We start from the raw sequence: 13,206 nt of genomic DNA on the forward strand, positions 1-13,206 counted from the left end.
TAAATGTGTAAGGTGTCAGGAAGATGGAGCCAGGACCTACTCAGAGAATCATAGAACCAAACAGGTTGGAAGAGACCTCAAGCTCAGCCAGCCCAACCTAGCACCCAGCCCTGCCCAACCAACCAGACCATGGCACTAAGTGCCCCAGCCAGGCTTGGCTTCAACACCTCCAGGCACGGTGACTCCACCACCTCCCTGGGCAGCCTATTCCAATGCCAATCACTCTCTCTGACAACAGCTTCCTCCTAACATCCAGCCTAGACCTGCCCTGGCACAAATTGAGGCTGTGTCCTCTTGTTCTGTTGCTGGTTGCCTGGCAGCAGAGCCCAACCCCACCTGGCTACAGCCTCCCTTCAGGGAGCTGCAGACAGCAAAGAGCTCTGCCCTGAGCCTCCTCTGCTGCAGGCTGCACACCCCCAGCTCCCTCAGCCTCTCCTCACAGGGCTGTGCTCCAGGCCCCTCCCCAGCCTTGCTGCCCTTCTCTCAACACCTTCCAGCACCTCAACAAGAACACACACTACACATTTAAATGTTAGCTTAAGGTGAGGAACATATTGATCCTAAACTACTGTTTAGAATCTGCATGCTTCAGGTTTATCAATTCCATCCCTTAATGCCAGTCAGCAGCCTCAGCAGATAAAACAAATGAAATAGATCAACTGCTCTTGGAATCAAGAGGCACAGTAAAGTATTTTTCTACTAATCTCAATTCAGGCATATGCAGGAATTTTCATACATACATTCATATCTTCTAGGTTTTCCAGCTTCACTTAAGTTTCATCTACTGCTCTTGTTAAATCTACTTTGACCACTTGAGTAGTAGAGGATGATCCTCCTCGAAGACCTGCCAAGAAAACCTGTGGTCTGGGTACGTTGCTGGAGCTGTCACGCTTCGTCTGGGTGCCAGCATCTTTGGGCAGGTACACTTGGGTGCAGCTGTCTCTTCTCATCTGGCTGACATCAGTCTGCATGGCCTGAGTTAACCTGCGGCGCAGATTGGCCTGAAGACACAGAAACAATCATAGAGTCATCAGGGCTGGAAGGGACCACCAGGATCACCTAGTTCCAACTCCCCTGCCATGGGCAGGGAGATCTCACACTAGAGCAGGCTGTCCAGAGCCTCATCCAGCCTGGTCTTAAATACCACCAGGGATGAGGCTTCCATCACCTCCCTGGGCAACCCCTGCCAGGCTCTCACCACCTTCGTGCTGAAGAACTTCTTCCTCACACCCAGTCTGAATCTCTCCATTTCCAGCTGTGTTCCATTCCCCCCAGTCCTGTCACTACCTGACAGCCTAACGAGTCCCTCCCCAGCTTTATGGTAGGTCCCTTTAAAAAATGTCTTCTTTCAAGACATTGCTTATTGATCCCTTGGCAAGGGGACAACTGGCTGAGAGAGCTGGGGTTGTTCAGTCTAGAGAAGAGGAGGCCTTCAGGAGACTTTCTTGTGCCCTTCCACTATCTGAAGGGGGCCTACAAGAAAGATGCCAAGGGACTTTTTAGGGTGTCAGGTCGTGGTAGGACTAGGGGGAGGAAAGGGGAAAATCATCACTGTTGCATAACAAACAGTTCCTCAGAAAGGGAAAGGGGAGGGGGAAGGGAAAGCTTCTACACATCCAAACCCATTCCTAACCCTTCTGTCTACCTGTTACTGCATTTTTTACTTCTCTTATTTGATGGTGATGAATATTAATCGAAATTGCTCAACTTGCAATGAAGTTTTGCCTGACCCTGATCTACTTTAGGGAGTTCAACAGAGGGCTACAAGGATGGTGAAGGGGCTGGAGCACTGCCTGATAAGGAAAGGCTGAGAGCCCTGGGGCTGGTTAGTCTGGAGAAGAGAAGGCTGAGCAGAGATCTGAGCAATGTCTGAAGGGCAAGGGTCAGGGAGGAAGGGACAGGGACAGCCTCTGTTCACTTGTGTCCTGGGACAGGGCAAGGGGCAATGGATGGAAACTACAGGTCTGGTCCTGCTCTGACAAAGGGGTTGGACTGTATCTCCAGAGGTCCCTTCCAACCCCTAACATCCTGTCAATCTGTGATCTATCCTCAGTAGTAGAAGCACTGCTTATGAAACTGGAGAAAAATATAGCTCAATAAGACTAAGCCTAGATATAAGGAAAGAAAATACCTGGGGGAAAAAAGCCATGGAGCCACCTGGAATGAAATGTGCATCTTTGGATAAAGTCAGATCTATGCTGCAGGGAACAAAAGCTTACAGCAATTTATGCTGAACTGTGTTAGCCAGCACTGAAAAGCTTGTCATAAAAATACAAACCAATTTCACAGCTTTTCTTCTCAGCTCCCATTCATTCCATTCATAGGATGGCACAATAGTTGGTGGTAAGATATGGGTATCAGTTTGAGTACTACTGTCACGTTTTAGGATTGGTTTCATCAAACTCTTGTTTGCTTTTCTGGCCTGGAGGAAAAAAAACAACAGCAACATGAACTCAAGCTAAACAATAATGAGAAGAACACAGACATCTAAGAGAAGTAGCCTATGGATATATTACTGTCAAATAGAAACCTGCAAATCACAAGTGGATAATAACCTTTACATTCAACACTATCTTTGTTCCCTCTGCCCCTGATGAAAAGAACCCATGAAGTATGCCATGGGCAGGGACACCTCCCACTAGAACAGACCACTCAAGGCTTCATCCAACCTGGCCTTGAACACCTCCAGAGAGGGAGCAGCCACAGCCTCCCTGGGCAACCTGTGCCAGTGTCTCACCACCCTCACTGCAAACAACTTCTTCCTAACATCCAGTTTACATCTCCCCTCTGCCACTTTAAACCCATTACCCTTTATCCTGTCATTACAAGACCTTGTCAGTAGTCCCTCCCCAGCCCTCCTGTATCCCCCTTCAGATCCTGCAAGGCCACTCTAAAGTCTCCTGGAAGCCTTCTCTCCTCCAGCCTGCAGAGCCCCAACTCTCTCAGCCTGTCCTCAGAGCAGAGCTGCTGCAGCCCTCTGAGCTGACTCAAACAGTTGCATGTCCTTCTTGTGTTGGGGGCTCCAGAACTGCACCCAGGGCTGCAGCAAAGGGGCAGAATCCCCTCCCTTGCCCTGCTGCCCACACTGCTCTTGCTGCAGCCCAGCACACAGTTGTTTTCTGGGCTGCACTCACACTGCAGGCTCCTGTGGAGCTTCTCATCAGCCCAGAGCCCCAGGACCTTTTCCTCAGGGCTGCTCTCAGCCATTCCCCACCCAGCCTGGAGCTGTGCCTGGGGTTGCACCGACCCAGGTGTAGGACCTTACACCTGGCCTTGTTGAATGTCATGAGGTTGGCCTGGGCACACCTCTGCAGCCTGTCAGATCCCTCTGGATGGATCCCTGCCCTCTAGCAAGTCGACTGTGCCACACAGCTTGGTGCCATCTGCAAACCTGCTGATGGTGCACTCAATACCTGTATCCAGATGAGTTTTGAAAGTCTCCAGAGAAGGAAACACTGCCCCTTCCTGGGCAGCCTGTTCCAGTGCTCTGTCAACCTTACAGTAAGGAAGTTGGTGAAGTAAAGACAAAGCCAAGAGGTGTCTAGCAAGAGGCACAACAGTGTGTACCTGTGCATATGGAGCGAGGTATTCAAACTGATGGTGAAGCTCGAGCAGCTGAATTAGCTCTGCATATTCCTGTGCCTTTGCCACATTCAGTTGAATGAACTTATCTGGATCTTGAGCAAAGAAGTAGGCAGCTTCTTTGGAACTGAAAACATAACATTTCTCTCTGTGCCTCAAAATTCCAATAGCAGGATTTCCTACAAAAACCCAGAATGAACTCCACAAAATAAACCAGGGAACAGGATGATTTCCAATGCAAAAGACACTGCAGCTGTTTCTGAGCTGACATTCAGTGCTTCCTTGAAGTTAGTTGCACTTCTTTTTTCCCCACAATCACAATAAAGCCCTGAAAGTTAGCTTTATGTAAACACAGGAAAGGCTGTTTTGTTGGGTCAGTACAACTGCTACTGAAGAGTTCACATCCAACATGCAGAAAAACAGCAGATACAACAGCAGAGAATCACAGAATGTCAGGGCCTGGAAGGGATCTCCAGAGCTCATCCAGTCCAACCCCCTGCCACAGCAGCAGCACCCAGAGCAGGTCACACAGGAACACATCCAGGCAGGTCTTGAGTATCTTCAGAGAGGGAGACTCCACAGCCCCCCTGGGCAGCCCATGGCAGCCTTCTGGGTTGCAAGTGCACATTGCTGGCCCATGTTGAACTTATCATCAGCTGACACCCCAAAGTCCTGCTCCCTGAGACTTGCTCTTGAGCCACTCCTCCCCCAGCCTACGAATTGGGATTGTCCTGACCCAGGTATAAGACAAGATCTTGCACTTGGCCTTGTTGAACTTCATGAAGCTGGCTTATCTTGTTTCTGTCTCTGCTTGCTTGTGCCTGTTTTCCCTTGAGGCTCTCCTGCCCTCTCTTTAGGGCAGTTTAGATGTGTATTTTAAGAAGAAATATACTTTAACAGGAGAAATAAGCCATCAGGGGTAAAAATCTCCAAAAAGAAAACAGAGCACTCCTGCTCTGGCATAAGAGGATGTATCCAGAACATGTCTCTACATCTTCCCTAGTACTTGTGTACATAGAAAGCACAGAAAATACCTAACTGCAAAGCATACCTGGGAGGGTGAAGCCTTTCACACCAATTGCATGTGCACAGAAGCCACGATACTGGATTAGCAGCTGATCAAAATTATCAGTAGTCTCTGGAAAAAGCCATTCTTGGTTCTTGAAATCAGAAACATTCACTCTGCTACCTAAGAACAGGTTTAAGAGAGGAAGAATTTCAGTAACAAAGCAGATGTTTGAAACATAATCATGTTACAGGAGGACAGGAGCATGAATGCACAGGATGACCTGCAGTGCCAAAATCCCCAAAAGCCAAACTTCAGCCCTGCCTGAAGACAGATCCTACTGAAAAATAAGTTCTGCAGGAGCCTGTTTTAGTAGCATTAGCTCTGTAGAAGCAGGGGACAACAACAGGAAGGTAATATCTTCTTCTTCTATTGCTTTCACCCACTCATGCATTACAAATCCCCTGGAGTATAACTGGGTTGCTAGGGACACCATCCTGCAAACAAATACCAGTGGCAAACCAAACCCCCATTAGATTAACTTTTTTATCCCCCACCCCTCAATTTCAGGAGTTCTAAAAGAGATATGAAAAGATTGAAGAAACAAATACAACTGTTACACAAGCAGAAGGATTCTTCTTTGACCATTCTGCCAGTTTCATGTTTGTATCTAGCAGCTATGTTGTGACTTCAGACATACAAATAAAAGCCCAAGCTACACTACATGGAAAAAAGGATCCACAAAATCCAATTTCTTTTACTGTGCAAATACTGATTGGTAAAAAAAAAAAAAAGACAATGTGTAGAACCTATTGTAAAGAATATTCAAACCACAGAATCTACTCTGCTCTCCTGAGATCCCACCTGGAGTAGTGTGTGCAGTTCTGGAGCCCCCAACACAAGCAGGACATGCAACTGTTGGAGCCTGTCCAAAGGAGGCCACCAAGATGCTCAGAGGGCTGCAGCAGCTCTGCTCTGAGGACAGGCTACAAGAGTTGGGGCTCTGCAGCCTGCAGAAGGCTTCCAGATGACCTTGGAGTGGCCTTCCAGTATTGGAAGGGGGCTAAAGGAAGGCTGGAGAGGGACTATTGACAAGGCCTTGTAATGACAGGATGGGGAGTAATGGGTTTAAAGTGGCAGAGGGGAGATTGAAAGTGGCTGTTAGGAAAGGGTTCTTTGCAGTGAGGGTGGTGAGACACTGGCACAGGTTGCCCAAGGAGGTTGTGGCTGCTCACTCCCTGGAGGTGTTCAAGGCCAGGTTGGACGAGGCCTTGAGCAACCTGTTCTAGTGAGAGGTGTCCCTGCCTATGGCAGGGGCTGGAATGGACGAGCTTTGAGCTCCCTTCCAACCTAACCCATTCTATGATTCTATAAAGCAGGAAATTAAAAATTAGTGACTTTCAATACCCATGGTTTCTCTTCTCCTTTCCTCATCAGTTTTCACAGTTACTCCTTCCAGAAGAGATGTCAGCACTTCCTCAGGAAAGAGCTGGGATTGGATTTCTGAGAACTGTTGCAGGTCATTGGTCATATTTGTGAGGAAGTTCAGCAGTAGTATCTCACTCTGAAAGCTGGTCCAGAGGTCAGAGAGTTCAACAAAGAGTGGCTAGAAAAGATCAGAAATGCAGAGTTTATGTCTGTGCTGCAACCCAGCCACTGCTGGGAACAAAGCTAGAATCACAGCAGCATGCAGGTTGGCAAAGCCCCTCAGGATCACCAAGTCCAATCTAGAACTCTACTCTACAAGATCCACCTTAAACCATATTCCCAAGCACCACATCCATTGACTGGATAGAGCTGGGTGATCAGTTGGCCTGGATAATCCTGGAGGTCTCTTCCAACCTGGTTGATTCTCTATCATTTGATGATCCAAATCACTATTAAACACATCCAGGCTGGGTGACTCCACCACCTCCCTGACCACTCTCTCCATGAAAAACTTTTTCCTAATGTCCAATCTAAACTTCCCCAGTCTCAGCTTGAGGCCATTCCCCCTTGTTCTGTCTCCAATTCCCTGTGAGAAGAGACCAACAGCAGCCTCTCCACAATGTCTCTTCAGGTAGGTGTAGACAGCAATGAGCTCTGCCCTCAGCCTCCTCTTTGTCGAATTAAACAGCCCCAGCTCCCTCCATGGCCTTCAGCATCTGGAAATTCCAGGAGAACTCCCAAGCATTGTTAAGAGCAGCACCCATGCTCCCTCCCTGGAGGTGTTCAAGGCCAGGTTGGATGAGGCTTTGAGTGACCTGTTCTAGTGGGAGGTGTCCCTGCCTATGGTGGGTGGCTGGAACCCAGTCCAACCCCCCCAGCCAGAGCAGCAGCACCTAGAGCAGATCACACATCCAGGCAGCTCTTGGATATCTCCAGAGTCACCATCCCTGGAGGTAAGAAAAGATTGCCTGTGGCACTTGTTGGCATGGTTTAGCTGATGTGATGATGTTAGGTCACAGGCTAACACTAGGGCAGAGTAGAGGGGAATTTCTCTCCTACTTTACAACATACAAGAGAGAGTATTTACAGAAACCAGAAAACTCTCCAAAGGCTGACAAATGACTCCAGACATTTCTAATAAAACAACATCTAATTCCTCCCCTCCCTTTTTGTACCTTGCTCTGCTTTTACCTCGAGATCAAGTCTTTGATTTTTGAAGGGGCAACTGAACTCAGAGATGCTGTAATGATAACAACAACGTGGCCTTTCCTTCACCCAAGCTGTGCACAAATCCATCAGCAAAGCCTTCTGCAATACTTTAGGAGCTGTTTTATTTAATCATTAAAACCAATTACTTACAAAAACTTCTTTGGTATTTATGGAAACCTTATTCTGCACTCTGCTTTTCAGCTGCTCCATGGTTGCTGCAAACTGCACAATCTTCTTCTCAGTTTCTTGAGCACTTGTAACTGCATCAGACTGGAAAGAGAAGTTACTTTAGGGAAGAAGTGTGACAGGCCAAAAAGTATTTAGTAGTCAGTATCCACTTGGATCTCTTCATTCAACTATCTGCAGGCAATTGGTTTCCAGGAATGAAATATATTTCCAGGAATGAAATATATTGCCCCAGAAGTACTCAGTTATAAGTCCTGGCACTTCTACCAAACCTAGATCCATGATTGTTATAGAAAATCTCTACATTTTATACTTAAAAGAGAAATTGTTTTCAAGCATTATGATATTAAGGCAAGACTAATCAATCACAGAAACAACCAGGTTGGAAGAAACCTCCAAGCTCAGCCAGTCCAACCTAGCACCCAGCCCTATCAAGTCAACCAGACCATGGCACTAAGTGCCCCAGCCAGGATTGGCTTCAACACCTCCAGCGACAGGAACTCCACCACCTCCCTGGGCAGCCCATTCCAGTGCCAATCACTCTCTCTGCCAACAACTTCCTCCTCACATCCAGCCTAGACATCCCGTGGCACAGCTTGAGGCTTTGTCTCCTCGTTCTGTTGCTGGCTGCCTGGCAGCAGAGCCCAACCCCACCTGGCTACAGCCTCCCTTCAGGTAGCTGCTGCAGACAGCAATGAGCTCTGCCCTGAGCCTCCTCTTCTGCAGGCTGCACACCCCCAGCTCCCTCAGCCTCTCCTCACAGGGCTGTGCTCCAGGCCCCTCCCCAGCCTTGCTGCCCATCTCTGGACACCTTCCAGCACCTCAACATCTCTCTTGAACTGAGGAGCCCAGAACTGGGCACAGCCCAAAATTTGACACAGTATTGCAGCTGTGGTCTCCCTAGGGCAGAGCAGAGTGGGATGAAGGTTCTTACATAGAGACATACATTCATTTCTGATTATTTTTTCTTATATCCCTATTTCTTATGTCCCTGTGGAGTCTGCCTCTCTGGAGATACTCAAGAGCTGCCTGGATGTGTTCCTGTGTGATCTGCTGTGGCAGGGGGGTTGGACTGGATGAGCTTTAGAGGTCCCTTCCAGCCCCTGACATTCTGTGATTCTATACAAGCAGACAACTTGCATCTGTACTAAAACCCACAGGATATAACCTCATGGTATCTCACCAGAAGGATGCAGAGGAAGGCTTCATGCTGTCTCACATTGAACAGTGCTTCTTTTAACTTAAAAGAACTAAGCTGTGTGTATCTGTGCTGGTCTTCCTGCATGGATTCCAACAGAGCTGTGTACTGGTAGGCTAGCATGTGGCACGTATGAAGAGCTTCCTCGACGGTCTGTGTAGCTGCTGGGATGGCTTCATTCAGAATGGCTGGCACTGTTTGTGTGGAAGAAATGGAAGACACATACAGAAAGAACCATTTAAATCATCAGCAAATGATTCCAGTGCAGTATTGTAGCAAAGGAGTCTTCCAATCAAGCTGTCCTTACAATCAGGCATTTCCAAATACTTTTTAAGGTGTCAGGTAGTGATAGGACTGGGGGGAATGGATCCAAGCTAGAGGAAGGGAGATTCAGATTGGATTCTAGGAAGAAGTTCTTCACCATGAGGGTGGTGAGAGACTGGCACAGGTTGCCCAAGCTGGTGGTGGAAGCCTCATTCCTGGAGGTTAGGCCAGGCTGGATGTGGCTCTGGGCAACTTGCTCTAGTGTGAGGTGTCCCTGCCCATGGCAGAGGGGTTGGAACTGGATGATCCTTGAGGTCCCTTCCAGCCCTGACAATTCTGGGATTCCAAATTCAGCTTCTGGAGAACTCCAGCACAGCTACTGACATTTTCTGCTTATTAAAAAGAAGCAGAAAAGATTCAAAATGGAGAAGATTTTTAACAAGATATTAAATATCTGAAGAGGTTACCCTAAATTACCAGAAGGAGGAGAATGCCTCAGCAACTTTTATCACTTCTCATCACACATACTCAACAGAAAAACTGCAATGGGGTTGACAGTAGCCTTTCAAGATTTTTAATGAGCTGCTTTTAAAGGCAAACAGTACATATTTAATTCACTTCATGGCAAGGGATCAGGGAGCAAGTTAGCAAGAGGAAAATGAGTGCATGAAGTTAATACATATAATCCTTCCACATCAACTACACAGGGCTTTCTCTTAGCTAAAAAGCAGCAGCCTACACAGAAGCCTATAATTAGAAACCAACTGTGCACTTTTCCTTCAGGTTTACAGCCTCTGAGTCAAAGCTGCTGATGAGACACAACTGGAGCCATGCCAGTGAAGGAGGACAGGAAGAATTAATTGGGAATACACAGCCCAAATGCAGTTGTCTACTTACAGTCATCAATGCTGCGTCCTCCTTTTCCCAGCTCCTTGTTGTACAACCGAATTCCTGTGACTAGCCTGGCAAGATTTTGCAGCTGCTGCTCTTTCTTCTTCTTACCGAGTGAGACGAAAGTGAACATCTCTGTCTGGGGGAATACACTCTGCAGGGCAGCTATTAGCATTACAATGGGTGAAGAAAACCCTCAATATGAGGGAACAGAAAAGACAATCACTAAACAAGCTAAAGCAGCCTCTCCTGAACAACAAGTAGGAAACACACGGCAAATTTAGACTTCTAGGCTAAGCAGTGACATTTTGGGTAGTAAGCCCAGGGAGGCTGTGGATGCTCCCTCCCTGGAGGTGTTTTAGGCTAGGTTGGACGAGGCCTTGAGTGACCTGTTCTAGTGGAAGGTGTCCCTGCCTACAGTGGAGAGTTTGAACTAGATGATCTTTGAGGTCCCTTCCAACTTAAACTACTCTATAGTTCTGTGATCACAATTTATCACTAAAATTTACCATCTAAAGAGCAGTAAAAGGAAAGGAAAAGTTTATTTTTCCAGTAAGAAAAGGCCAGTTTCAACAGCTATGAGTTTACTGACCTGATACCTCCCTGACAACACCAATATCTGTTGGGGATCCCAGGCCAGAGCTCAGCAGCACGTAGCTAATGATCTTTTGATACAGATTCTCCATCTCTTCTGGCACATGAGGATGACTGCCTGTGATATCTCTGACCACAGGAGCCAGTCTTCCTGCCAGAACACACTGCTGCTCGCTGAGTAATCCAGCTAGGAAAGAAGCACAGTTAGAAACTGCTATCTAAATTCTTTGGGATTTGGCTTATACAGAGGGTGCAATCCATTTCCACAGTCAGAGGACCAATTTAAGGTTTCTGAAGCACAGATACATGGAAGAGATGTCCAAGGAACCACATTATTTAATTAACAGCAGTGGAATTAAATGCTAATGGCAATAACCAGCATGATTAACATCAGTCAATGGAGTCTAGAGAACTATTCAGGCCAAATTAAGCAGCAAGCCTCTGGCTCTCTGACCTCCTCAGACTGTACACACACACACACACACACACATATTTCATACACAACTGATGTGTCATGCCCAAATCTGAACACTACTTAGGATCTTACTGGACTTACTGAGTTTACTGAGTCCAGATGACTGTGGAGCAGCTCCCTAGTTTGGCTAAATTTTGAGTTTAACCCGTGCTAATAAAAAGACATTTTTCATGATCTTCCATGCAGAAATGTCTTTTTTTTTTCTCCTGTCTGCTCTTGTTCTGCATCCCCCTGTGCTCCAGCCAGGCCTCACTGTCTCGTTGAGATCTGAAATCACAGTTACAGCAGAGACATTCTCTCCCCATCTCATTTTCCTTTCACATTCTCAAGCCATATGAAGTTACCATTGAGGAGATCAAAACCAGGCATGGTGAAAACTGCAACTGACTGTGCAAGATTGCTCCTGGGCTGCATCAAGAGCAGTGTGGCCAGCAGGGCAAGGGAGAGGATTCTGCACCTTCACTGTGCTCTCATCAAACCCCACCTGGAGTACTGTGTGCAGTTCTGCAGTTCCCAGCACAAGGAGGAAATGAAACTGTTGCAAGATGCTCAGAGGGCTGCAGCAGCTCTGCTCTGAGGACAGGCTACAAGAGTTGGGGCTCCTCAGCCTGGAGAGGAGAAGCCCTCCAGAAGCCCTTGGAGTAGCCTTCCAGTATCTGAAGGGGGCCTACAGGAAGGCTGGAGAGAGACTACTGACAAGGTCTTGTAATGATAGGATGAGGATTAATGGGTTTAAAGTGGCAGAGGGGAGATTCAAACTAGATATTAGGAAAGACTTACTTTACAGTGAGGGTACTGAGACACTGGCACAGGTTGACCAAGGAGATTGTGGCTGCTCCCTCCCTGGAGGTGTTCAAGGCCAGGTTGGATGAGGTCTTGAGCAACCTGTTCTAGTGGGAGGTGTCCCTGCCTATGGTGGGGGGTTGGAACTGGCTGAGCTTTGAGCTCCCTTCCAACCTAAACCATTCCATGATTCTATGTCAAGTAGTAATATCAATGAACATCAAGTTCTGTTTCAGATACATGACAGCAGTTCTGGCTACTAGTTTCAGATACACAGGTCCAGATATTGCACCTGAAAGCATCATTGTTCTTAAGCAATCTAAAGCATCACAATCTCTAAGACAGGGTGAATGCAGTCTCAAATCTAACATACATTTCCCCCCCTGCTATATCCATACTGAAATACCACACTTCTATATAGTGCATTTCTCCATTTTTGCTTTGTTTTACTGCCAGCACTCATTTCAAAGCATCAATTCTTAGCCCTACAGAGAGAGGTATTAAATCCTAAACTCAGAATCAACTTCTTCCACGAGAAGATGGAAGTGTATTGAAATTACCTCGGTCTGTATAGTTCAAATCGAAGTAAACTTGCATCTTCATTGTGCTCAGAGATGGGTTTGATGTGTCAAGCAGCCTGGAAACACAGAGCTAAGAGAGAGAGAGGTTAAGTTCTTTCTCATGACAGGGAAAAAAACATAGTAGTGACTATGCTACAGGTTTTGCAACAGCAGTAGAGCCCTCTCCTAACCATTCTCTCAACATACTGTTGTGGAAGGCCAAAATAGGCCTAAACATGTCCTGGCTTGCCCAGACATGTTCTCTGCTCTCCCTCCTTCTGCTGTTGTGGGAAGCAAGGGTGGGGAAGGAAAATAAAGGCCTGATGCCTCTGAGTCTCCTTCTCTCCCTTCAAACTTGTTTACAGGGTACCCACATGTGTTTGCATACTTGCTTGTGTTTTGCCCTAAAAAGGTAAAGGCAAGCCCTGACTTTACCTAATATGGTCAATTTTGGCAGACTGTCATTCTGATTGGCTAATCTGTGGCCAAAGAGCCTTTAGTCTCAGGCTACATTGACAAAAAGAGATGAGCAGGTAAAGGCAATGTACTCTGCCTTATTGTGCTTCTGCCATTGCTTCTGCTTCTGTCCCTGGCTGCCTGGCAGCAGAGCTCAACCCCACCTGGCTACAGCCTCCCTGCAGGCAGCTGCAGACAGCAATGAGCTCTGCCCTGAGCCTCCTCTGCTGCAGGCTGCACACCCCCAGCTCCCTCAGCCTCTCCTCACAGGGCTGTGCTCCAGGCCCCTCCCCAGCCTTGTTGCCCTTCTCTGGACACCTTCCAGCACCTCAACATCTCTCTTGAATTGAGGAGCCCAGAACTGGACACAACCTCCACTGCCTCTCCGGGCAACCTGTGTTAGTGTATTATCACTCTCAGTCTAAAAAATTTCTTCCTTGTATCTAATCTAAATCTATCTTCTTATAGATCAAAAGCATTATCCCTTGTCCTATCACAAAAGCCCTGATAAATAGACTATCTTCCTTATAGAATCCAGAATCCAGTCTTTAGCTACAGAACCATGAGAAAAAAA

The 13,206-nt window shown here is 47.1% G+C and overlaps 1 protein-coding gene across 7 annotated transcripts in view; it reads right to left on the minus strand.

The window, feature by feature from the left end:
* Positions 1 to 679: 679 nt before the first annotated feature.
* The window catches only part of CFAP206 (cilia and flagella associated protein 206), a 28,043-nt gene continuing 15,516 nt past the window's right edge, over positions 680 to 13,206 (minus strand). For 4 of the 7 annotated variants that reach the window (XM_064169182.1, XM_064169184.1, XM_064169187.1 and 1 more), the window contains 10 exons: positions 12,177 to 12,267; positions 10,357 to 10,545; positions 9,771 to 9,929; positions 8,595 to 8,803; positions 7,376 to 7,495; positions 5,996 to 6,194; positions 4,634 to 4,771; positions 3,568 to 3,761; positions 2,279 to 2,422; positions 680 to 1,001 (listed from right to left, as the gene is read on the minus strand). In XM_064169182.1, the coding sequence (XP_064025252.1) occupies positions 771 to 1,001; positions 2,279 to 2,422; positions 3,568 to 3,761; positions 4,634 to 4,771; positions 5,996 to 6,194; positions 7,376 to 7,495; positions 8,595 to 8,803; positions 9,771 to 9,929; positions 10,357 to 10,545; positions 12,177 to 12,267 (1,674 nt within the window). In that variant the 3' untranslated portion in view covers positions 680 to 770. Of the gene's footprint in view, positions 1,002 to 2,278; positions 2,423 to 3,567; positions 3,762 to 4,633; positions 4,772 to 5,995; positions 6,195 to 7,375; positions 7,496 to 8,594; positions 8,804 to 9,770; positions 9,930 to 10,356; positions 10,546 to 12,176; positions 12,268 to 13,206 lie in introns of those variants that run through there. The other 3 variants (XM_064169183.1, XM_064169186.1, XM_064169185.1) reach the window with 3 other exon arrangements.

This window comes from Pogoniulus pusillus, chromosome 31 (genome assembly GCF_015220805.1).
Source record: "Pogoniulus pusillus isolate bPogPus1 chromosome 31, bPogPus1.pri, whole genome shotgun sequence".
In the NCBI taxonomy this organism is placed as follows: Eukaryota; Metazoa; Chordata; class Aves; order Piciformes; family Lybiidae; genus Pogoniulus; species Pogoniulus pusillus.